At 37.2% G+C, this 27,167-nt stretch overlaps 1 protein-coding gene across 6 annotated transcripts in view; it reads right to left on the bottom strand.

Moving 5' to 3' along the window:
- Window positions 1–27,167, bottom strand: part of MECOM (MDS1 and EVI1 complex locus) — a 571,831-nt gene that overhangs the window by 283,902 nt on the left and 260,762 nt on the right. For all 6 annotated transcript variants that reach the window (XM_036445332.2, XM_036445331.2, XM_036445329.2 and 3 more), the window contains exon 2: window positions 9,636–9,973. In XM_036445332.2, the coding sequence (XP_036301225.1) occupies window positions 9,636–9,973 (338 nt within the window). The remainder of the gene's footprint in view (window positions 1–9,635; window positions 9,974–27,167) is intronic.

Consider the following 27,167-nt stretch of genomic DNA (forward strand, 5'->3'; position numbering starts at 1 on the left):
AGATATTGGGAGCAGGTGACATGACAAACAATCATAGAATAAACTCTTACTTATTCTTGACCTTGCTTGTCTTATTTCTGGTTGCGAATGTCTCTCTGAGAAGATATCTCTGAGATATTCTCCTTTGGTCATAGGAGTTCTAATGGGCCCAGATATGTTGTGTGCTCCTAAGTGAAGCAAGCTATTTCTGTTTAATGTTTATTCATCTTCTATCAGAACAAACAAAAGTCCCTTTATAACAAAGGTGTTATCAAATTTCTTGTGCTGAACTAAAATCTTGTTATAATGAATATTAACATGAAAGGAATGACAAATGAGAAGGTAGCTGTTGGTAACTATTTGCTACACCCATGCACACACACAACACACACATCTCTTTGTCTTATTCTTTGTCATAATAATAGCTGATTACTTCTTGCTTTTGTGATTGTTATGTGTGGTTTTGTGTGTGTTTTTGGGGGGTCGAGGGGAGGCTTGAGAATCCTACTCATTATCATGGAGACAATGTTCTTTAAAAGCATACAATATTTACATATCTTCTGCTTCAGCTACTTCATGGAAGGTCAGAGCAAAGATGAGGTGAGCATTTATTCACTGAATGTTCTTCTAACTGAAATACTAATTCAGTTTTATAAGTTCTTCAGCAGGATTATGTGTAAGGAGAAGTACTTTATCAAAATTATTAGATGATTCTATCAATGCAAATAAACTCTGAGAAGCTAAGATGCTATACTAATAAAAAATTTTATGTATTGCTCAAATTAAAGAGTGTGTAAGTACCCTTAGTGTCTGCATGTCTCCACACTACCTGCTTATCATAATTGGAACACATTCTCTCCATCGTGCTACACTGAACAAACTGGGGAGCAGAGAACATGCACCAACTCTTTTAGCCTAAGACAAATTTGAATCAGTTATTTCCCATTGTTTCCTACTACTTACTAACTTACACTCAAGCAAATAGCTTAGAGAATAGAGTATCTTTATGCTGTGGTCCCAACTAAGTATTCTGGAGTATGAAGCATTATAATGAATCTCTGCCCCTGGATAGACCAAATCTTGGGACCAATTGTGAAGTCTATGTTACAAGGAGCTATCCTGAACATTTTTTTTATTTTTATTTTGAGCCCATTAGTTTTACTGTTGACTTAGTGACTAAAGGGATAAGCAACAACCATGTAAATATAGTATAGCAGCAAATCCTATCTAATAAAGAGGTAATAAGCAAATTGACCATCACTCAAACACACAAGATGGCTGCCTCCCTGTGGTCAAAGATGGCCACCCCCATGTGGACACAAAATGGCCACCACAAGATGGTCAACAGGGGAGGGCAGTTGTGGGCAATCAGGCCTGCAGGAGAGGGCAGTTGGAGGTGATCAGGCCTGCAAGGGAAGGCAATTGGGGCAATCAAGCCTATAGGGGAGGACAGTTGGGGGGGGGGGGGGGAAACCAGGCCTGAAAGGGAAGACAGTTTAGGGGCAATCAGGCCTGCAGGGGAGGACAGCTGAGGGGGACCCAGGATTGCAGGGGAAGGCAGTTGGAGGAGACCAGGCCTGCAGGGGAGGGCAGTTGGGGGTGACCAGGCCAGCAGGGGAGGGCAGTTAGGGGCAATCAGGCCAGCAGGGGAGCAATTAGGCATAGATCAAGCTAGCAGGGGAGTAGTTAGGGGGTGATCAGACTGGCAGGCAGAAATAGTTAGGGGCAATCAGCAGGCAGGTAGGCGATCTGTTGGAAGCCAGCAGTCCTGGATTGTGAGAGGGATCTCAGATTGGAGAGAGTGTAGGCTGGGCTGAGGGACACACACACACACTCATGCATGATTTTTGTGCACTGAGCCTCTAGTAAATAATTTTTAAAAACTAATTTTAGTCCATTTTGTGAGATACACTGTAGATTTACATGAGGGTTCCTAATTGGAAGAAAATTACCCAATATTCTTTTGAAAAGTGAGTGACTCACACACAAATTTTAGTTGATCCCCAAGAAAGGCAGAGTAAAACAAAAGACTCTTGACACTTGGGGAACTTTTACAAATTTAATACCAGACATTCCCACTTCACTGACAACACTATGGAAGTATGAGAAGTTGTCAAAACAGCAACAGGAAGAGTTGACATGTTGAACTCTCAATCTGTACCTTTCATGGAATAAAGTATACGCTGAGCAAGCTTCCTGGTGTTGAAAGAATGTAGGTGGGTGGGTTAAGGGGACTTCTGACCTCTTTTCAGAAAAAAGGGATCTCTCTTGAGACCAGAATGAAACTAGAGATGGTTCCTGGTACTTCAGGAGAGTAAACTTCTATTTTCTTTCAATAATCAGGGATTCTATTTCTATACTGTATGCTGAAAGCACAAGATGAATAAAACAGACTGTATCCTCTTTTCTTGATTTCATTATATTTTAAGAGAATTGATCACAACCTTTTGGGCCCCAATGACGATCATATTCAGGGTCATATGAAGTAAATCTCACATCTTTTCTTAACAATTTCTTGGTTTGTAACTTCTCACAAAGTAAAAATTGAATATCCAAACTATACTTGCCATCTTTTAATAATATTGCAAAAGCAACATACTTTATAATATAAGGTTTCATGGTAATATACATTTAGTATCAGATTACATTCCACTTTCTTAATTACCCATTAAAAACACCCTTTTCACCTTAACTGGTTTGGCTCAGTGGATAGAGTGTTGGCCTGAGGACTCAAGGGTCCCAGATTCAATTCCAGTAAAGGGCATGTACCTTGGTTGCTGGCACATCCCCAGTAGGGAGTGAGTAAGAGGCAGATGAATTGATGTTTCTCTTTCATTGATGTTTATAACTCTCTATCCCTCTCCTTTCCTCTCTGTAAAAAAATCAATAAAATATATATTTTAAAAAAACAACACCCTTTTTGATACTTCGTAGCCTTCCCCTCTCTTGGGATCAATTCTTTTCAAGATTATTAAGAGAAATGTCTTACTTCTTAGTTATCTAACTCTAAGGATATTAAATTGGTCAATGGTACTTGTTTCTCATTAATGAATAAATGCTTTTTCTAGGGAGGAAAAAAACCCAAACAGGTAAAATTCATTTTAGCCCATGCAGACCTAGGGAGAAGTAGTAGAGAAATGCTACCATCAAAGATATCTGGTGTGTATCTCTAAAATCCCAAACTACTCATTTTTCTTGATTATCAAACATATATTATTTGATGGGCAGCCTCCTGACTCTGAACCAGGTTGTTAGGTTTCTTGAAATCATTATACTGCTGTTGTTCTTTTTGTGGATATTCCTGTTTCAGCTAACACATAGGTTGCATGTTTCAATAGGTGAGGCATCTCTGCAAGACTCAAAATCAAGCTTACAAACATGAGAACTATTTATTTTAAAATGATACAAGGAGGCATACATTCATTATAATATCACATTTCAGTAGTTCATTGCTAAAGCATAATGTATTGTCAAAGCACTGCATCAAAATTATTTAATGAATTTCTGACTCCAGTAAAAATATCTTTCAACTAGTCCTTCCCTTCTATTTAACTGAACATAAGATAAATTTACTGTCCACTCATGTCATTATTTTGCAGTGGATGAATATATGTGTGTTTGAGGGCAAGAAAAGAAAAGCTAACTTCATATCTGGTACTTTAACAGATCAAAATAATCTGGAGGAATTTTGGGTAAAATGGATAAAATAGAAGGTTTGGCACCTGCTAGGTGCATCGTCAATTGACTTACATCTACCTACAGAGTTTTATTTTGTTTTGTTTTAATATATTTTATTGATTTTTTTACAGAGAAGAAGGAAGAGGGACAGAGAGTTAGAAATATTGATGAGAGCCCTGTCCAGGTTGGCTCAGTTGAGAGAGCTTCGGCCTGCAGACTGAAAGGTCTCAGGTTTTTGGTTAAGGGCATGTGCCTTGGTTGCGGGCACATCCCTAGTGGGAGGCGTGCAGGAGGCAGCTGATCGATGTTTCTCTCTCATTGATGTTTCTAGTTCTTTCTCCCTCTCCCTTCCTCTCTGTAAAAAATCAATAAAATATATTTTTTTTTAAAAAAGAAAAGAAATATCAATGAGAGAGAAATATCGATCAGTTGCCTCCTGCACATTCCCCACTGGGTATGTGCCCACAACCAAGGTACATGCCCTTGACCATAATCTTACATGGGACCCTTGAGTCTTCAGGCCAACACTCTATCCACTAAGCCAAACCGGTTAGAGCTGCCTGCAGAGTTTTATAATGACCAATGATAATAAAGTTAGCCTCCCTCAAAATGTGCTAAATGATAATATTCCAAAGAAACAAAATTTCACAATTTTTTTTTCAATGACCTATCTCAGACTGAAAAAAATATGATATACCACTCAGCCGAAACCGGTTTCGCTCAGTGGTAGAGCTTCGGTCTGCGGACTGAAAGGTCCCAGGTTCGATTTCGATCAAGGGCATGTACATTGGTTTCGGGCACATCCCCGGTGGGGGGTGTGCAAAAGGCAGCTGGTCGATGTTTCTCTCTCATCGACGTTTCTAGCTCTCTATCTCTCTCCCTTCTTCTCTGTAAAAAATCAATAAAATATATTTAAAAAAAAAAATATATATATATATATACCACTCAAATTACCCTATGGCTTAAAAAGAAATTTATGAATCTCTCCTGAATCCTTGTTTTAATTGTTAATTAAGAAACAACCAGTGCTTCCTTTCCAAATAAAACAAGAGTCACATAATTAGACCATCCTAGAGATAACTGAATTTCTGGGAAATGAAAAATGGGAGAAAGAGAAATAAAATTTATAAAAATCAATGAATAAAATATAATTGGCCTTTGCCCTATCTAATACCCCTGTGCTAGATCTTTACTTTAGCCACGTTTTTGTTGTTGTTCACCTGTATTGAGCTCTTCTACCCGGAAGAAGGCTCCTTGGTAGGCTTTTAACACACAAGGTCACATTTTACCCTCACAATATCCCTAATTGGATAGGTACAATTATTATCACCATGTTACATGGAAGTAAACTGAGGGGCAGCAAACTAAGTAACTTCTTTCCAAATCACTCAACTAGCAGGTAGAACGTTGAGGAAGATCTGACCCCAGGAATTTTCACTTCAGAAGCCTGTTCTCCTCTGCTCTGTCAGGCACTTCCCATGTGTATCACATAATGGTCATCTTTACAGGAAACCCTCATTTTTATCCGACATACTTTTATTGTCACTCATTCAGTCAACCTACTCTTTTAAACCTAATAAGTGTTCCATCACTAATTACTTTCGGATCCTAGAGACAATCAAGGGCTCCCTAGTCTTTAAAGATATTTTTTTTATTAGAAACGAGTCATATATATATATTGCCGAAACTGGTTTGGCTCAGTGGATACAGCATCGGTCTGTGGACTGAAAGGTCCGGGTTTGATTCTGGTCAAGGACATGTACCTTGGTTGCGGGCACATTCACAGTAGGGATTGTGCAAGAGGCAGCTGATCGCTGATTCTCTCTCATCGATGTTTCTAACTCTATTTCTCTCCCTTCCTCTCTGTAAAAAATCAATAAAATAATATTTTTTTTAAAAAGAAATGAGTCATATATGCATTGCAAGGTGGCAATCATTGCCAAGTTATTTTTAAAGTTTCTCTTTATTAAACCAATACTAGTTTTGAAGAAATCATACATATGATATTTTTTATATCTATGTCTTATTTTCCTTAACTGAATATTTTGGTCTATAAACCATATTTTCAAATATATCCTATTTTTCTATAATATAAACTTAAATGACTTTCAAAAAATACCCTTATGGGAAAATATATTTAACTTTTTAAAAATTGTTTAAATAGGGTTCAAAATGGTGACCCCCAATTGCAATATTATCATTCAGCTTTCTCTTTTAAAAACATTTTTAAGACTACCATATCTCCTTACTTCATTTTAATTATAGAACAACTAATGATTTTTGACAGTTATTATTGTCCCATTTGTCAAATAAAAGTGCAGGAGTCAATTGATTTTGAGTGGTTTCCCTAGAATCACACAGTAGCAGCTGAGTTAAGATGAGTCTCCATGTCTAATATTGAGATTTTAGTATTTTCCATAGACCTATGTCAGCCCCCACTCCTTGATTACTATATCCATTCATTCATTAATTCACTCATTTTCTTCTTGATCAATTATTTGCTAACTGTCTGTTTTATGGACTAATGTTTAATCTTCCCCAAACCCATGTGCTAAAACCCTAGACCCCATTGAGATTGACTATATTAAGAAAGAGTCTTTAGGTGGTAATTAAGTATAAATGAAGTCATATTGATGGGATCCTGATCTAAGAGGCACCAGAGAGAAGTAGGGTTCTGTGTGTGTGTGTCTGTAAGCAGTATTTAGGAATGGCCATATGAAGACAGCAAGAAGGAAACCATCTTTAATCCAGAAAAAGAGACTTCAGCAGAAACCAAATATACTTTAGCAGAAACCAAATAATCTGGAACCTTGATCTTGGACTCCCTTACCTCTGTAATTGTGAGAAAATAAAATTGGGTTGTTTAAGCCACTCAGCCTGTAGTATTTTGTTATAGCAACCTGAGCTGACTAATCCAGTCTAATTATTTCAGATAATGTAGTTAGCATTGGATAGCACCACAGAGTGAACTCAATTAAGACATCACACTTAAAGAATAAAACTACGCAAGCTCTCATGAGGGAAGCTAGCCAAATAATTTGGATGTTACACAATGCTTTAAAGTCTTTAGTATATGGGTTTATCTGATATTATGGTGGGACAACATTTAAGCATTACTAAATTGTGACTAGATAGTGTCAGGAATAGTGTCACAGAAGAAGAGAACTTAAAGAATAAGTAGAAACTTGCTAAGGACGGGGAGGAAAAAGAGGTTTCAAACAGGCAGGGAGACCAATATGTACAAAGAATGAAGGCTTGATATAATATAGGAACTATGAATCAGACATGCTTTGTATGGGAAAGAATAGAGTCAAAGATGACCCAATTTTTTGCTTGAGCAACTGGACAGATGGTAATGCAATTTATTATACAGGAAATGTACAAGGAGGTGAACTTTGTAGGAAGAAAAGAGCAAGGATAGTACTGGAATGGAGATTGCCATGATTTGTTTAGTCCCGTTAGGCTGGGCTCCTGTTGGGAAACATTTAGTACAGAATCTGACACACAGTAGGTCCTCAATAATAGTTTGCTGAATCTGGATTTCCTCTGTTCATGTTTATTTTCCCTGGCTTAAATCCTTTATTTTTTTGAAATTGAAGAATTATCAAAAGAAAGATTATAATAGTAGTCACAATTATCTGTCTAACCAAATAGGAGGAAAATCAGCTATAGTTGACAGAAAATATGACACAAGAACAAGGAAAAATGAGCATTCAGGAGTAGGGTGAGATGCCTTTATAAAAGTGCCCTTGGTAATCAGGATTGGATTTTGTATTAACTAGGGTAAAATTGAAAAAAAAAAAAAAAAAAAACAAACCCTGAAGTCAAGAACTCAACTGCTTCCTCCATGGATAACAAGTTTGCCAAAAAGCACTTTCTCTGGTTTTGTTCATAATACAGCTGGAGTAGAAAATCCGCATTCTCAAAAGTGATGTTAATCCTTGAAATGGTAAAGAAAACTAATGAATTGACAACTGAATTCTTGAGGAAGAGGGAGGCAATGGGTGATCTTAGCCAACGAGTCATGAACTATTTTTAGAGGTATCTTGAATTCCAAACAATAAAACATTACCTTACAATTTTGATGTAAGAAAAAGAATCATTTTACATTTCTAGAGATAGATATTTGTCCATGTATGTATTAAAGACATTTTACTCCAAGGAGAAGAAAATTATAATTATTTTAAAATTTCCTCTAGATGAAGAATTTCCTCCAAGCTCATCCACCATCCCATAGGTATCCTGTCTAAAGAGGCACAGCCCTGCATTTACCAACCCTTTAATTGCAAAATAATTTCACTATTAAGCTTTGTTTTACTCCAAGCCTTCTGGATAATCTTGAGCAGCACTGCACTTTGTTGTTTAACTCTAAAGATTTGTAATAAAAGTTTAATCAGTTACTTATTATTAGAATGTTTATAGACATTATTTTAAGGAGAACAATAATGACGTAGAGTTCTACGCATTTGGTTTAAAATGTATTCAACTCACATATCAGTTAATGCTACAGTGAGCTTTTTAAAAAAAAACTCTTATCAATATACATGTCTAAAGGCAATGTAGCTAAACTACAACTTTACCAGAGCTTCAGCTAAGGACAGAACTAAGAAAGGATTTCTGCCTGGTCCTCCTACCAAATTAGGATCTTAACTTTTGGCACTTTGGAATTTGAACAGGAATTGTTATTCCAGCATTTTGAACAGGTATCACAAGGGAATACACATAAAGCAAAGGGACAGCTATTTAAAATTAAGTCGTGGCATATTTATTTCCATTTAAAAAGCTGACCAGATATTCTACTAAATGATCATGAATTTAAAAGAACACACCAAATAAATCTGCTTCATCCATTTTCTATCTAACTGAAATACTGTAAAATCAAAGGTTAATCACATCTCAAAAAAAACACTTCCTTGCTAATGCAGAAATTGCCTACAAGTTTTCCAGATATTCAGATTTTTCAGAAATCAGATGCTGTGAATTAACCACAAAAGTTTTCAAGTTATAAAAAATAAATGGGAAATATATATTCAGTATATATCTGCTGAGTATATACAAAATTATAAACTCAGAAGAATGACATAGTTATCTGTCCTATGGAAATATAATTTACTTAGCTTTCAAAATCAGACCATAACTGCTCATTGTTAGATATTGTCAGATGGGTTCTGTGAAAAGTACAGCTGAAACTAGGAACTGATTTTCATATTGTCTTTTGCTGTAATTTTTATTCATGAATTATTTATCAAATCTACTTGATATAAGAACCATCACAGAATGCAGTACAGCACTCACATTCTAGAAGCATGTAGAATCATAGCAGGGTTATCAGGAGAGGCAAAAAAATATTAAAAGAACACAGAGCAAAATTAACATGTAACAGTCACATAATGGAGAAAACAAATGTTTCTCCAATCTTCCAAGCATTCCCCAAAGAAAATATGATAAACATGTCATATGGCCCAGCCACTGTGACTTAGTGGTTGAGCATCAACCTATAAACCAGGAGGTCATGGTTGGATTCCCAGTCAGGAGACAGCCAATCAATGATTTTCTCTCAACATTAATATTCAAATGTTAAAAATATTTGAATATTTTTAAATCAAAACAAATATTAAAAATAAAACAACATAAGATGACATTTGTTTTCTTATGGCACATACTGTCTGGATGGCCATATAAAATGTTTCCAAATATTAATTATAGAAACAATATTTGGGATGTTTTAAATTATTATTTTCTTTGAGCATTCATTCCTTAGTTGAGTTCCTTTCTATCATATTATCTGTACACCTTTAAAACAACACTTTTGTTTCTATCAAGAAGTGACACTCTAAGGGAAGTTCTCTTTAAAGATCTATTTGAAGAAATTTTGCAACAAATGGAATTTGCTTATGTTATGTTACATTTTTTAAACAAGTAATCTCTTCTTCATACATCGGAATGTGTATAAATGTGATAATAGAATATATTCTTACCTCCCATCCATAACTGGGGTCTTTCAGGTTTGACCTCTGCTCTCCCACATAAGGCCCAAACTTTTCACCTACTTCAATCTTCCTTTTGGTCCATATTCCTAGTCCCGCTCCAGGCATAGTTGACTCTCGAAGTTCAAACTCATCAGGAATGGGAATATCGTCTGGGATGTATATGGGGGCTTTGTATGGAGAGCCCTCCTTCGGAGTGAACGCTTCGCTGGATGTGGCTGGAGAGCATGGGTCTTGGATATTGAGGGAGGGTGTGCTGGCTACTCCATCTGCATCTGGCATTTCTTCCAAAGGAATGTCAGGGTAACTGCCATAGACACACTCATTACCTGTGAATAAATAATAACTTCATGAATTCTTGTTAATTTACAAGACACAAAATCCCACAGTTAGGAAGTTACTTTATAATGTTGTTCTTTGAAAATAAAATAGGGAAGGATCATTGTTAAAATAGGCCTGCATTAAAATCTGTTATTCACAGATGGAGTGGGGGAGGGGGAGATTATTGCTTCTTTAGTTTGTCTGCAGTGAATCCATAAATCAAATGAATTAATATCCAACTGTCAATAATATTCTCATGGGCCAATTCAATCCATGATACATCTGGGGAACAATCAACAATTTAATTATTGGTATGAATAAAGTAGAGATAAGAAATAAAACAGCATGTATCTATCACCCTACAAACCATCCCAGAGTGGGAGCTAATAGCATTTAACAATGTATTAGAAAATTGTATCATGCACTCGTATCTTGGACTAAATTGTAGGAGAGTCGTCAAAGATTCCAAAGGCTGCCATGTGCAACAAGGCTTAAATTTGTGGTAGGATTATTTAATGGAATATTAATTAATGTTTGTTCTTTCTCTATTTTTCCTTTCCCATTTCAAACACATTGCCAAGCCCTTGGTATTCTCTTGCCTCAGTAACTTCCACAGAGAAGATCATTAAAGTTACTTGAAGCTAGTGATTCCTCTGGATATTTGTAAAAGTAAAAATCATTAAGGAAATTATGTGAGATTTCTAGAGGGGAAATGGGGAAGAAGGAAAGAAGTCAGACCTTAAGATCTTTATGCAACTTCCTGGGGATAAAGGGAAATTATAAAGAGCAATGACTACGCTTGTTTACCAGTTGAAAGGGATTTCAGCTATCAATAAACCTATGGTTCTCGACCACTCAGACTATAGACCATGAATTATATGTGATTGATTTGATTTGTAGGCCTTTCCAGGGAAAACTAAGAAAAATGGGTCAAAATTACAAAGAAAAACATATTTCAATCAGAGCCACTCAAAGGTAAACTGAGTTGCCTTAAGTTGCCATTGCAGGGGTTCTAATATAGCCCAGATAACCAAAACTACAAATGGAATGGAGGAATTCTAGTTTCAGGTTGGTGACTAGAGTAGATGATTCTACCCAACCTGCAGTTCTATGAATTACTAAAATCTCCCAAGATAGTGTATTCGGCTAGAGGGTAGAAAACCCCAATTCCTTCTCTGATTTGTTATGGAAGTGAAGTAGCTATGACACAAAATAACAATGGCCCATCAAGTACTGAATCCTCTTAAAGCTTTCTAAAATGAAAATGATAGCACATGCAAAAGTAGCTTTTGAAGGAAATGCTTGTTTCTTGATTGAAACAATGAGATAATTCCATCAAAACCAAGCATAGAACAAACTTGTTATAATTCAGGTTCCATATATCCAAAATCAGGCACATTATCCTCTGCCCTCAATCAAGTCTCCTGCCCACTTCCATTAGGAATATTATATCCCCCTAATTAGCCATGGACATTTTCTCTCCTTCATCCTCCAAGCTATTCAGTCATTAAAGGCTGTCCATTCTTCTTGCACGATTTTCACCTTCATCCCATTTTTTTCAACCCACGTTTTCATCCCTGAATTTCTAACAGTTCTCTGCTAGGAAATTGGTCTCAGACCTCCAGGCCTTTTCCAGTATCCCTCAGCTCTAGGCCTATACAATGCTGTGGACTTAGGAATCTTCCTGGCACCATATTTCCCCATGTTATAGTCTCCAATCATTCCCAGTGCCCACAGTAAAAATCTAAAGTTTTGAAACTTAGAATAAAATCTCTCTCATTTTAAAACCCTTGTCCCTTTCTCTCTGACTGTTGGCTAAGAGGCCCCTGTTTTCCAAGCTCAGTGAATACTTTCTCTGTGGTTCTGCCTGCCCAGTTATCTATTTCTGCTCCCCTCTGCCCATCCAACTTCTAGTCAGCCTCCCAGGTCAAGTCCTAACTTGTCCCTTTACCGTATCATTTAACACAAGTATCCTCTTTCCTTGAGTTGTTACATAATGTCTCAGCTTGGTCTGATGATCCCATAATGATTCCCAGCTATGAAACAAGGCCTTGCATAGAAGTCTCAGAGCTCACACTTCTCCAAGAGTCAGAATTCCCCTGTGAGCTGCATATAGGTGCTTATGAAATAGATAACTAACCCAACAATTTTATTAAACTACTAGAGGTCCCATGGACCAGGGGGAGGAGGGTCCTCAGCCTGACCTGCCCTCTCTCACAGTCCAGGAGCACTCAGGGGTTGTCCTACTGATGGCTTAGGCCCTCTGTGGGAGGTGACTGGGCCAATCAGGCGAAGGCGCCACCCTCATCACCTTGCTGCTGCTGCCACTGCTGGTTGCCATGGCTGCTATCCCTCCTCGGCCCTCACAGTTGCTGTGGCTTTGTTGGGAAGGACATCTGGAAGACATCTGGTCTATCTAGTCTAATTATCATATTACCCTTTTATTAATATAGATTAAACCAAATCAATATTTTCCTATTAAGTACAGAGAACTTCTTTTGATCCTGAAAAGCATCTTTAATTCCAAAGAGATGGGCCACAAGAGATTACAAACTTTTCTCCAAACACAACTTCAAAAGAAACAATTCTAACAATGCCCCAAAGTCACATTATCAAAGAAATACACTTCAGGGTCCAAACACCCTTGATACACCCTTGATAAAGTCTACCTTATTTTGTCCTTCAGAGAGCTTTGACACTTCAACTGAAGAGCCAAAAGTTCACTAGCACTCTTGATAGAACTAGAGACATATAAAAGTATCTCTTTAGAATTGTAACATTTAACAACTGCAAATGTGGAGTTACTTTATAGATTCTTAAAGGGACTTGTCACCCATTGTGAACATTTTGTTTTTCTCTGTAAATGAGTGCTATAAATCGGAAGACATTGTGTAATCTGTAGACTTGTCCATTTAAGCAGCAGGAAACCAAAAGGCATCCAAATAAATAGAACTATTTCCTATAGTAATTATCTATTCAAGGTCAGTAGAAATTCCTGTACTTCCTCAAAGGGTTAAATCAGTCATACCATCAGTTCCATCAAAGTGAGCCCAAATCTTTAAAAAAAAAAAAAAAAAAAAAAAAAAGGTGAGCCTAAAGTAGTCATAGTATAGCGCAAATAAGTTAAAATGTAAAAGCTATCAAGACTACAGTATAAAATTTCCAAAATTTTCCTATTATTTAAAGTAAAAAAGGCAGTGATAATGGAAGAATATCATGTAAGGAAAAATATCCTGAGAATAATTTACATCTAAAAAATTTGTGCTTTAGAAAATTAACCTTCATTCGAAACGCTAATAGCAAGATACCCATGAAAATACACAACTGGTGACGAAACAAGCCAGGGGAAAATCTTTTTGGGGGAAAAATGGAAAAGAATCCCAAATCAAATTTAAAGAAAATATCTCTTTATTAACTTTTGGTCGAGAATATGTTTGTATATTTTCAGAAAACAACTCTGAGACCATCTGGAATCCTGTAACAGAGAGGAATAGACAGAAGTGCTCCAGCCATGAAGACAGAAGAGACACAATTCAGAAATGGAAGATGCTGACGACATCTCAGCATACCAGCAGACAGCAGCTGCAGGTTGCTGAAGGATGCCCAGGACCAAACCAGAGACGGGCGGACCTGCATTACCACCATTTGTCCACCAACCAGATCTGAAATATCATGGCTGGCATGTACACATAAGGAATTATCTGGCATTGAAATTGGGACTCAAAAGAACTGTTGGCCCAGAAAAGAACTCACTACAGACTGATTCATTAGCCTCTCAGCATAACCATTATGGCTTGTTGCAGTTTAGGTTATTACAAGGGTATTTCTTGGATCACATGATCTCACACATCTAGAGGAAATAATGAACAACATAAACAGACCCAGAGAAAGAGAAGCAGCGATCAGACTCTCAAACCTCAGAGGGAAAGTAAGGGAGGATGGGGGTAAAGGGGAGAGATCAACCAAAGGGATTGTGTGCATACATATGGGCCTAGCCAGTGGCCATGGAAAATGGGTGTTGTGGGGGGGGGGGGCATATCTAGGGAGGGGTTTGGGATGGCAATGGGGGAATAAGGACAATTATGTGAGACTATAATCAATAAAATAAATAAATAAATAAATAAATAAATAAATAAATAAATAAAAGCTTAAAACACAGTTAAGATTAAAAAAATGGGGGGGGGGGGGGAGTTAGAGTCAAACCCATCTGGGCCCTCCCACTGGCATAGCTGATCCACGACCTTTGAATTACCCATAAACTCTCCCAGTGCATAATTTAAATGAATGTATTTGGATTTCAATTCCTGTGGAGACAAAATACTTGTAGGCCCAGGTTACTGCACAGAAGAATTTGAACTTAAAGCCTGAATGCAGTTCTGCTTACAATGGCAAAAATTTCCAATTAAACCTAAAGAACAGCTTATATAGGTCCAGAAAATCCAGGAGACAGACTCAGGGCCCTAGTCATCCACATGTGGCATTAAATGTATATGCAAACCCAGGCGATTTGTTTTCAAACCACCTTTAATCTAGTGTCATCAGAATTAAATATAAAAACAAAAAAAGAATTAAATATAAAAAGGGCTGTGGTGACCAAAAAAAAAAAAAAAAAAAAAAAAGGAAATATAAACCTGCTGAGTTTTATGTATCAAAATAGGAAACAATATTTTAATGTAATCTAGCATTACAAAATTTTCAACAGAAAATGCAGTTTCTCACACTGTGTTGAATATTTGCATAAGCCAAAATAAACTCGTGCATTCATGAATGTTACTCAAGAACTATCCCAAAAGCTGGCAAAACATTTCATCTCAATGATAAACTACCTCAATTATCATATCTCCATTAAATCTGTGTTATTGGAGAAAAAATGGTAGTTCCTCTCCCTGAGCTATAGCTACAGTTAATTAAAGCATTGCTCAAATATCACACTGACAGATTGGGCACACTTACAATAGGTAAGTATCAGGTAATAAATGCTATATACATCAGTGATCCATAAAGATAAATAACCCTTGTAACTTCTTGGAGCTGAGCTGCCTGCTACTGGAATTTGTTTCATGCATCCTTGAAGTGTGTCATTAACTGAGGACAGAAAACACATTTATTGTTGGATTTGAGGCAAATGACTTGGGAAAACAGGTTAGAAATCAACTTCTTCAATTCAAAATTTAAATGTTCTCATATCTCCAGAGATCCAACAAGATGCATAATTTAAATGAATGTATTTGGATTTCAATCCAAGAATTGAAATCCAAATACATTGGATTAGATTATATGTCTTTCTATTACTCTTTGAATAACATAGGTTCCCACTTGAGGTGACTTCCATTTTGAAAACAAAATCAGAATCTGCAAAGAGGAAATTTCAGAAATAATATAGATAATAATAATAACTGCTTTCACAACTGTATCTATATTTTCCCATTTTTTAAATACATTTTTTATTGATTTCAGATAGAGGGAGGGATAGAAACATCAATGATGAGAATCATTGACCAGTTGCCTCCTGCAAACTTTACACTGGGGATGGAGCCTGCATCCTGGACATGTGCCCTGATCAGGAATCAAATCGTGGTCTCCTAGTTCATAGGTCGACATTCAACTGAGCCATGTTTTATTTTTCTCATTTTGACACCCACAACCCAGTGAGAAAACATGGTGAGAAGCATAACCTTCTGTCTTGCAAATCTGGAAGCTGATACTCAAGGATGCTAAACAGCATAGCCAAAAATAACGAAGTCTAGCCCCAGGTGTCCAAACCCAGTCCTCCCCTTTACCCTTTCTAAAAAATATATTATTTAAAGTTGGTTATAATAGTTTGTTTTCCAAATTGTGACCATGTTAAGTGAATAGTTTGTTTTTCTGTTTCTTCACTTGATATGTTATTGTGAATACTTTCTTGCATTTCAAAAAATATTTTCAAAACTAAATGTAATTACTGCATAATATTCCATTATATGGATTCATGATAACTGAACTATTTCCATAGCATTGTATTTTTGTTGTGTTTAGCTTTCTGCTAACTATAAACACCACTGAAAGAAACATTCTTTCATATAAATACTTAGATTTGCCCATTTTCATTTCTTTAGGTTAGATTCCTATATGAAAGCTCATTGAATATTAACAGATTGCTTTTTGGGGTGTATGCCAACTTATATTCCTATCAACTACATTGGCATTTATTATTGTGTCTTGTTTTGAAAATTTATTGACACAATGGAAAAGATTATACATTTATTCTTACTTTAATTCACATCTCAGTGGTTAATGAGACTAAATATTTTTTCATTCATATTTCTTCTTTTGCAAATTATTTGCTGTTTTTGTCCATTTTTAATTGGGCTTTTATTGGTCTGTTGTATTAATAAAAATTAACCTTTTGATATACTTTTTGCTACTTTCTACCTAATGAGGTTTTTGTTCTATAAAATGTTTAACTTTTATGGAATAAACCGTATTTTTCCTTCATGATTTTCCTCTTAGAAAGTTCTTACTTTTCCTAAGAGGGGGGGAAAAAAGAAGATTCTCTTATATTTTCTTTGAGTTCCACAGTTGCTTTTCTACCAACCTTGGATCTCTAATGATTTACTGCTGAGTGAAAAGCAGAGAAAAATGATTTCATTTATTTGAGCTCCTGTGAGCAGCAAGCTAGGAGGGGGGGAAAAAAGCCATTTCACTCGTAATTCTTTGGTTCTTATTTGCAAGGCTGGCCTAAAATGCCTTCTCTTTTTGTGGGTTTTATATAACTCACCATTTGTTTCACTTGGCTTCTCTGCCTAGTTTAACTGCAAATCTTCTGGGCAGATGCCATTCAAAATCCTGAGTTTCACCATTAATAGCAATTCAGTATCCGTCATCATACTTATCACTCAGCATTATCATTAATGGTACTAACAAAAATATTTTTTCTTTCTACTCTTCGCATTAGTTCATTGATAGAAAACATTTAACAACTAAACAGAGTTTAATACTAATATGAAAAGCATCGGTGGGCAGTGTGGCAATAAAGCAAGGCTGATCTTCTATAGGCACTAAGCAAGAAATCAGTTCTTTGTACCTAGCGATATACACATATGCATATAAAACATCCTCCCAATGTACACACTGTGAATTTGCTAGTGTGTGTGTGTGTGTGTGTGTGTGTAATAGCTCACTAATCTTAAAAATAGACTGAGACAGAAACATGGTTTGAGATCTCAGGCAGACTGGTTGAGATCATAACTACAAGAAACAACTGCCAGGAGGAGACCAGCTAGGGAATTGAACAGATTAGGTAACTCAGAAATTTAGACATTTCCCCCCATTATGTTCCTCATTGCAGTTTTGTAATAAAAACATGAGCAAACTTCAAAGGAAGCTCTGTAGTAAAGGTTAATTGCTACTAAAGGAGAGGGTGGGCCCAAGCGCAGTACTTTGTGCCCAACTTGCAAGCAGACAGGAAGGATTACACGTGGCTGCGAGCTGAGGATGCGTGCCCAGCTCCAGGAGGAGAGGAGGCGCTGCCAAACCTCAAGCCCCACCAGGGACCTCCTGGTAGGACGTGAGCACATGAACACGAGGCCATGAGTCGGTGCCTGCTAATGATGGGGCAGGGAAGGGCGGGGGAAGACATCAATTTCCTCCCCAAATTCAAACCGGACGTGCTCTTCTTCCCTTGTTAGGACAATTCCAGAGCGGTTACGGCAGAGGACCTCGGGAACCAGCCCTGCGCACCAGCAGCAAAGCCAATAAACGCATGCTGGGCTGGGGGGAAGGGTGGAGCCCGTCATGCCAGACATACAAACAGAACAAAGAAGGAGGCTCTGAACTGGCCAGCAGAATATTCTGTGGGAATGGCCCCAAGGTAATGACGTGTAAGATCCCAGAGAAAGGAAGAAAGGAAACTAGTAAAAGTAAGCAAAATGAACTTCCAGGAGACCAACTTCGAGTAGATTTGAAGGACCGTCGCGAGGGTCGGGAGGCACAGGCTTGTACAAGAGAGGCATCTATGGAAATGAGAAGCTGCTGACCGACATGGTCTTCAGAAAGTGCTGCCTCCAGAGAGAGGGGAGGAGAAAATAGACGTCCGCGGACCTTTTGACAACACTCCACTGCATGTATAGACTTCTGTCTCTAGAGGCCTTTATTTTTGTGAACTAGTCTATCAACATGGCCTGGCACATGGAATTTTTTTTAATGACCTCTAAGCTTCCTTGCATCTCCAGTATTTGCTACTTCCTGGTACCATGCTATGCCACCTCTTCCTTATGGAACTTTTCCTCTCAGGACCTCCCAAAAGCATTTCATTTATGGGCTGTCAAGAAGCCCTAAAATGTACGGACGAGTGTGGAGAGACAAACAAGGGAGATAGCAGAGAATATCGCATGAGCTGAAAGTAAGGGACCAAATCGATGAGCAAACATTTGTCTTTCTCCTAGGGTGTGGCATATTTCTTGCTTGCTCTGTGGCTTTTAAATCTGGCGAAGAGTTTCTCCACCCTCCTAGGGATTTCACAGACATTTCAATAAACAAATATGGTTTGGGACTTAAACTGGTGGCGTCTAAGCTATTCTGAAATGCTTTTGACCACTTGCAAAAGTTCTTCTACAGAGATGGAACTACGCTTTTACAAAAAAAAAAAAAAAATGATTATGGAAATAAATTTCCAGAAAATTCATAAAGTACCAGTTAAAGCCCTATGGTATCTATTTACAGGATCTAAACCAGCTAAAAATAAGGGCGTTAAATCTCTAGGAGTACTACTCCAAGGAAAAACATGACCTGGTTAATGTTTGGCTTACTCTGTTGTTAGGGAGCCCGGATCACCCATACCCACTGGAGTGACCAGGTAAGAACAGACTTATCACATATCAGATAGAGTTTCTTTTTTACATTATGACTACGTGCCTTGCCTTTCATTTAGAAATACACGTCTTTAAGAGACTTTTGGCACCCTTTGACATGATGGCTTTTCTCATAAGCTTTTTATTTCCCCCAAAGTGATTTTCCTTCAGTTTTATTTAGAGTAAAATAGAAATGCCCTGGGATTATGCCGCAGCAGACTGGGTGGTGACTCCTCGGGCAGTCTGAAATGACCAGAGTACAGCCTTTCAGTATTCAAACCGTATCTACAGTAATTATTTGCCAGCGTATCTAAAAGAAGGCAGGCATTTCCTGTTGCACACAAATGGGACACTCTTATCTAAATTACTGTTTAAACAGGTATTTAAGAAAAGACTATCACAGGCAGGAATTTACTGATGACGGAACACATTAGTTTAGGGCTGGACACATTAGTTGAGGACTAACCATTGTCAGGAAAGGAAGCCTGTCAGCCTCAGGAAGGTATAGAGAATATTTTACAGCTCCCATATGGGTCAAGATGGGGATTGTAAACTATGCCATTTGCATGCATGTGGGTCCAGCAGGAGTGGATCCAACAGTATGCCTCCAGTGCCCAGAGTAACCTTTAGAATCAGAATTTGAGCGTCCCTGTTTCCCTATCCATAAAATAAGCACATGGACAAGTTCAGGCCCAAGTGGACTCCTTGCAAAAAATCCCAGTTCTGTGCAATGAAATCCAAAGGATGGTCAAGGTTCGGTGTGTCAAAAACGTATGAGATGTATTTCCTGGAAAGACACTGAGAATTGGTTTGATCTCTCCCAACCTGTAACCTGGGAGAGACTGTTCTCTGGCTGCCTAACGTGGCTCTAACCAGTGAAAACTGGAATTTATTCCCAGTAGAGGCTTATAAAACTAGGCTGTTATTCTCACATTAAGTAGACTGCCCTCTGGTGAGGACTGTGGTTTACGTGTGGGCAGAGTGTGTGGTTTACTACCTCTAATTTGTTTATGTTGTTGATGGTGGTTTCGGAAGAAAGCTGCAGCTCTTCACATGCTACAGAGGGACCTGATTTGCTTCCTTACAAATAAGTGTTTAAAAGGGTAGGGGAGGGGAGGAGAGCATGAGGGCGCATTAATGTGCCGCTGCTAATGGAGGAGCCACCGGGATCCCTTCGTTCGGCTCTGCACGTGAAACGAGAGCCCCAACTTGTTTATTGTAATTACCTAAGTGTGGCTTGGTGGCTTCTGGCAGAGATCCTTCCTGCCTCCAAAGGACAGACCAAAACTCAAAAGCTACAAGTTAAAGGAAGGAGAGGGGGGAAAGTGTGTTTTGTAACCAGGAAGCTGAATTCTAATATTAACCGGGTGAAAATATTCAAAACAACCCCCAAAAGGTGAAGATCAGAAAGTAAATGAGATTTTCGCTCTACTTTCTATCGCGTTAGTAAACAGAGATAGGTGTGCAGGAGAACCGAACAGTGCAAATGTAAGTTCAAATGCATTCACACAGCTGACTTGAGGCAGGCCTTTTCTCACTGCTACAAAGCAGAAGTGCTTTCTTATAGCAGGAGTCCTCCATAAAAGAAAAGAAAATAATTATGCATGTCTGGCAGAAGAGGGAGTTCTAGCAATGGCTTGCTGATAAAATGGAATGTGAACAAGCAATAGAACACTAGTCTAACCACACTCTTGCTTTGATAAGGACCAGAGAGTGTGCAAAAAAATTTTTACTAGAGTCTCAAAATTAGATTTTATTTGAAAAGGAACAATGGTCCTTGTTCTGTGCAAGGCGTGGTAATAGAAACAGTGACTTCTGATCTTCAAGTCATTCTGTGAAAAAAGTTCCTTGATTTGTTTAATGTCAGCACAGACTCTGGCTCCATTGCAAACGCAGTATCTTCAGAGTAAAATAAATTTAGATGGTTCCAAAGAGTGCAATTTTCTGCTCCGATTCCAAGCTCTAAAGACCCTCATATTGAGTTTCCCAACACTACATCATAGTAAACATAAAATCATTCAAAACCATGGGGATAGAAGGAATGTCATTGAAAAACATAAAAGGAAGGTGTGTGTGTGTGTTTTCTTAAATTTTTGAGAAAACATTATACACTTTGATAAAAGAAATGTTTTTAGAAAAATATGAACAGATGTGCTATGCATATGTGTATACATACACTAAATAGCACTTATGATTTAAAATGGGGCAATTTCAACATTGCTAAGTGGTAACACAAGCTAGGTATTTAAGGGAATGATATAATATGACAACTTCATAGACTACCAAACTATGCATGGTCTCTGGAAATTGTCATTATCAACATGTACAATAACTAGTAGCATTGGGTGCTCTGTACAGTATCCTTCATGTCTAATTGAGTCACACAGTCTAAGACACTTGATGGGCACCAGGCACTGCCCCCTAATGAGAACTGACTTTTAAAGAAAGGCATTCAGGGTCTCTTCTATATAAATTACTATTGTTTGCAGCAAGAGAGGATTATAAATGTTTGCTGGCAAAAACTAAATTTATTTACAAGCTGGGTCTAATTTATTTATGACTCCAATACAATCAGCTTTTGTTGAAATATTTATGTTATCTGTACTTCTGCCTCACTAAACTCTACCACAATCATAAACACTGTTGAAAAATTATTTGCAGTTAGCAGGATTTAAACTACCCATTATATCACCAGCTAGTGCCAGTAAACTTTTGCACTGGTTGATAAAGTTTCCTCTGTGGAATAAATATACACTTGACTTTCCAAATCTTTGGTGGACTCCATACAATGAAAAGTGAAGGATTAAACAGATGTCCCAGACTTCACTGGTTTTGTGTGAAGGCTTCAACTGCACATTCGATTCACATTTTGAGAATGCACTACAAAAGTGCATTCAAAGGGGAATTAGATGGCAAATGTTGGGGCTATAGTCTGGCTATAGTCTTTACCAGTGATGCTGCTTCTCAGACCTATGCCTTTACCTGTTCCAAAACATGTATCTGGTGCCGTGTTGTACCTGGCACTGTACAAATTTCTAAGGCTAGATATAGACATAAATAAGATCGATTTCCTGCCTCACATGGCTTAGAGTGGACTAGTGAAGATAGAAATAGTAACAGGATATGGCAATGCAATAAAGTAAGTTCTAGGGTGAGTTTAGGAAGAGTAAAGACTGATGAGAATTGGGTATAAATAACTGCAATTGGGCATGCTAATATTATAGAAACCCCTAGCCTTAGATTAACAAAATCTACATATGTGCTCAATTAAGTAAAACTGATTTCAATTATTGATAGAAACGTATTTGTACTTCACATTTATTTCTGAGTATCCCCAAATTCTGCACAGCGACATGAGCATCCAAACAGAGATGATTTACTCTCACTGCTCCCACTGCTTCTAAAGCCAGCAGATTCTAAAATCACATTGCCCACGTTTCCATTATAAAACAAGCCAGAAGCGAACTGCACAGAGAAGTGGATGGCTTCCCTTTCATGTAATTAGTAAGCATGCATTTCTGCATGATCCATTTTAGTGACAAAACCTGAAAGTTCTACTGTGAAGCAGGTAGGCCTGCCATGATGCCAATGAATCTCACCAACCAGACCCAAACCACAACATCTATCTTCCTTCCAGTTTGAATGGAAAGTTGTGCCAGACAAACCAGAGAGAGTTCTGGTTGACCTCAGAACAGTGCTGCATTCAGAAGGAAGACTGGCCAGATCAATCTGGAGCCTCCCCATCCAAAGCAAGAGTCATTGGAAGAAATGGTAGTACTACTGATTTCTGATATCCCACACTTTTCAAAAAATAATGGTCTTTTTTCATATAATATCTACATTTGCCTCTGATAGTCAAAATAATGTAAAAAGCCAAAGTGGCAAAGTAAATTTCAGAGCTGTATTTACATAGTGAAAAAAGAATCTCAAAAAAAAATGCGTTATTTATTCAACAAGGTGCTTTGTAAAAAGAAATGCCAAAAACCCAGATATTTGTAACTTCATTTAGTAGTATATGCATAAAATATATTGCCGCCTAGTTTTATCAACATTATATCAAATGAGTCATTTAAACCCAAATATTATGCTCCATAATAAACAAAATCTCAGCGATTTCGTTTTGTGCTTTTGCTGATCATTTTATAGATTTTTTCCAATAAATCTTTTTTTTAACAAACTGCTTGTTTTAATAGATTATAGCTATGCTAGTTAAGTAAAATCTTTTGGCGTCATGTTGCTAAAACTTTAAGATAACTGATTGAAATACCCATTTTTCATAATATTGTAGAATCTCAAAGCTAAAGAAGCCAGAAAATTATCAGTTTACTAACCTAAACATCTAAGATGCTTGCTGATTCAATTATATTGTGGATCAATATATGTAAACCTATGTAATCTATGACTGCTTGAGAGGAAAAAAAATGGAAATGTTTTAATTCTATCAAAAGTATATAATGTAAAGAAAATCCACAGGGTAAGAGAGATACCTGAAGTCTATGGAATAATTACATCGTGACTTAATACGCTTTGTGCTGTTGTTGCTTTTGTCGTTTTGCTGCCATTGTTGTTATATTAATAGATTTACTTTATTCAACTTTTTAATATGCATCATCACTATTAAATCTTAGCAAGACTTTTATATGCAATGCCCCATGGGGGGTCACTGAGGAGAATAGAGTGAAATTGCTGATTTCAAAGGATTTACAATCCAGTCAGAGAGATAAGTGCCCAGGAAGCATGAACTTGGATAATAGAAAGCTCCATGGCATACAGTCACGTGAATGGTACAGAAAACAACACTACAATATTCAACAGTAAAAGTGATATTCTTCTTTAAGAGGAAACTGAAGGGGAAGATGGTTAGAAATTGTACTTGTGATGAAGACAGGTAATTGAAAGGATTGTGAAACAAAAGGTTATAGACTGCGGCTGAGCCTTGGCGAGGTAATGACTTTTAATTGGATTGAGTTTATCATATTTGCAGAGGTAGAGCAGACACAGAAGAAAGGATTAGAGTGATTTCCACTTTCCATTATTTGGCATAATGAGAAAACAGAGGGTGGTCCACATCCCTTGTACATATTATGAGCCATGGGAGATGCTTAACATGTCAGTTTTGGGTAGCATTGAGGGCTCTAAAATAAACACATTTATTTGGACATAGTTAAGTCAAAATAAGTCACCTGGAAAAAAGGTTACAGGTCATTAATTTGTATAGTACAAAGGATTTATGAATTTTTAAATTAATGCTCCTGGATCTCTACGCCATTTCAAACAGTAGGGAAAATCTGCATTTTTCTTCAAAGTTTAGCTAGCTTAAAGAGCCAAATGAAAACATTTCGCTGAAGAAGAACCAGCAGAGCAGACGCTCTCTCTCTTATAGTGGAAAAGAAGCGCATTATAAATTCCTCCAAGAAACAGTGTTATATGCCTCAAGTCAAAACACACACATGAAACAAGTGAACAAAAACTTGTATAAATATGCGGTGAGTCATAAAAGGGTCATCTGATGGCACACCCCAAATTCAAGTGAGCCCTGTGGCAAAGCTTGTTAAAGTATACCTCTACCAAAACATCACTGACTGTAAGGTGATGAGGTCAGGGAGCGTGGGTGTCTGTTTATTGCAGAATAACCAGCATCCAGAAAAGTTTCTAGCTTGTAATAATAATTCAGTGTGTTGACTTACTGAAAGTAATGAGTGGTATATCCTTTTCCTTCTCTAACTCGGGAAATTTTAATATAAATGTGCAAAGGCATCACATATATTGTGCCTCCAGTCTATTTGAGGATGCAGTAAAAATGCCTCTCTTAAGGAAGGAAAAGTGCAAGCTGAATATATACATGATTGTGCACACATATGCACACACACACACACACACACACTCCGAACACTCAACATGCTAATAGATGAATTTAACAAAAAGGCATCAATTCAAAGTTTCTACCATGTCCTCCTCATATTTCAACCTCTTCAAATACATTTGTTATAAAAGGAATTAAAATAGACAGACAGAAAAATTTTTATATGGGTAGCCCATATTTTTGTCCTTTTCTCAAGATTTTTACTGAATCTTCCAGGAAGGGTGATTGGTAAATCGATATTAATTATGGCCAACTAAATTTAATTCACCAGCATTTACTACAGCGCCTGCTATGAACCAGCCATATTTTGTAGGTTGTACAATGTGAGCTTCAAGAAGGTAAGGACTCCGCCAGCTGCATCCTCAGCATTCAGTATAGAGTCTGGCATAGAGTGTATGTTCAATAAATACTTATTAAACTAATAAATAAATATAGGTGTGGATAAATGCAGGTGAGCCTTAAAGGAATACAGAGACTAGAGCAGCTATCCCAAACCAGGCTGTGCATCAAAATCTCCTATGGAGCTTATTTTAAAAGATACAAATTCTGTGGCATTTCTAGGACTAGCAATAAAGAATCTATACACACACACACACACACACACACACACACACACAGTAAGTCCTCTGGTTACATCGGAGATCCATTCTTATGGCGCAATGTAACTCGATCTTCGCTGTAAGTCAGAGCCCACCTACATAAGCACCTATGTCACTCACATGGAGCACATACACAGCAGTAATGAGGTGAAACAGTAAAAACATTTAAAAGAAAGATAACAATTCCTGACATTTACTTGTAAATAAATAATAAAAAACATAAAGCACATATATACATATGTAGAAATGACAAAAAAAAATTTATATAAATAAATGGAATATGGCGACATAACGATGAAACGATGTACATTGAGTCGGACATAACCTGAGAACTGCCTACATATATATATGAAATAATCATCTTTCATAACATCTCCACCTTTTTGTTCTACAGTCTCAACCCCCAATATCACAAATCAATCACACATTTATTTGAACATAGTTAAGTCAGATAGTGTAAAAACTGCAGACCCAAACCAGTTGCTGTTTAAACCAAAACACTATACCTAACTAGGTATGTGAGCCTAGAAAGCCCCTTAATCTCTTTGAGCCTCAGTTTCTTTATTCGTATCTGATTTTTGTCCAACATGACAACTGAGCATTTGCCCACATGAGGCAACTGATCATTTGAAATGTGGCTACTTCAAATTGAGAGATGCTGTAAGTTTAGAATTATATACCTAATTTTTAAAACTTGGCATAAAAATTGTAAAATATATACTAATTTTTATATTGATTATCTACTGAAATTATTTGAATTTTGAATATAATGAGTTAAATAAAATATGTTAGTACAATTAATTCTACCCATTTCTTTTTACCTCTTTAATTAGCCATCAAAAAATTTAAAATTTATATTAATGGCTCACATTTCTATTTCTATTAGACAACACTGTTTTTAAAAATACTTTTGACATAAAACTGTAATAAGAATCAGAAGAAATAAAGCATTTGAGCATCTTTCGTAAACTTTAGAGGAAAATACAAATGCCATTATCATTATTATTAGAAAAGGTTCTCGGGCCTCTAGGTCTTGGGTGACAACTCTTAAAGGTCAGTGTCTTTCAGGAACAACAAAAGGTGATGAAATGGTTCACAAACAATCCATTCTCTACCACTCCCCTGTCAATAAATCTCTCCATAAACACTTGTTGAAACCAAATGTAAAGAAAGATCAATGTGAACACTGACATGGTATAAAAAGATGAGCTCATTCCAGAATGCTCCCCTGCCAAGATTTCTATGATGATGCAGGAAATAGCCTGGACTTAATAAGGTTGGAGGAAGGTTTATATTTGAAAGAGACATTATTGGCCAATGAACAATAAGTAGTATTTTATGATGGGAAATGATCAGTTTTTTCCATGATTTCAGCCCAAGATTGGAAAGAGAAGAAGAAAAAAGGCTTGGGATTCATCTACAATATCTCTTTATCTCTTGGATAGAGCAGTTTAATCCTCCTCCCCACCCCCTCCACACACAAACATCCCATCCCATTGCTTCAAAAGAGGGTGTGCTGCAAAACACCTGGCAGATAGAAGAACAGGAAGAACTTTCTAGCTGCTCTTCCATTACTGTGGTGTAGTCAGTGAATCTTCAAAACACTTCCTAGGTCTAGGCCAGTGGTCAGCAAACTGTGGTTCACCAGCCACATGCAGCTTTTTGGCCCCTTGAGTGTGGCTCTTCCATAAAACACCATGGCCTGGGCGAGTCTATTTTGAAGAAATGGTGTTACAAGAAGTTTAAGTTTAAAAGATGTGGTTCTCAAAATGAAATTTCAATCATTGTACTATTGATATTTGGTTCTGTTGACTGATGCGTTTGCCAACCACGGGTCCAGCCTGATAGATGGAGATAAGACAGGTACTCCCAGGCTGAACCTACTTACAAGACAGGTACTCCCAGGCTGAAA

Source organism: Pipistrellus kuhlii, unplaced genomic scaffold (assembly GCF_014108245.1).
Source record: "Pipistrellus kuhlii isolate mPipKuh1 unplaced genomic scaffold, mPipKuh1.p scaffold_m20_p_2, whole genome shotgun sequence".
Taxonomy (NCBI): domain Eukaryota; kingdom Metazoa; phylum Chordata; class Mammalia; order Chiroptera; family Vespertilionidae; genus Pipistrellus; species Pipistrellus kuhlii.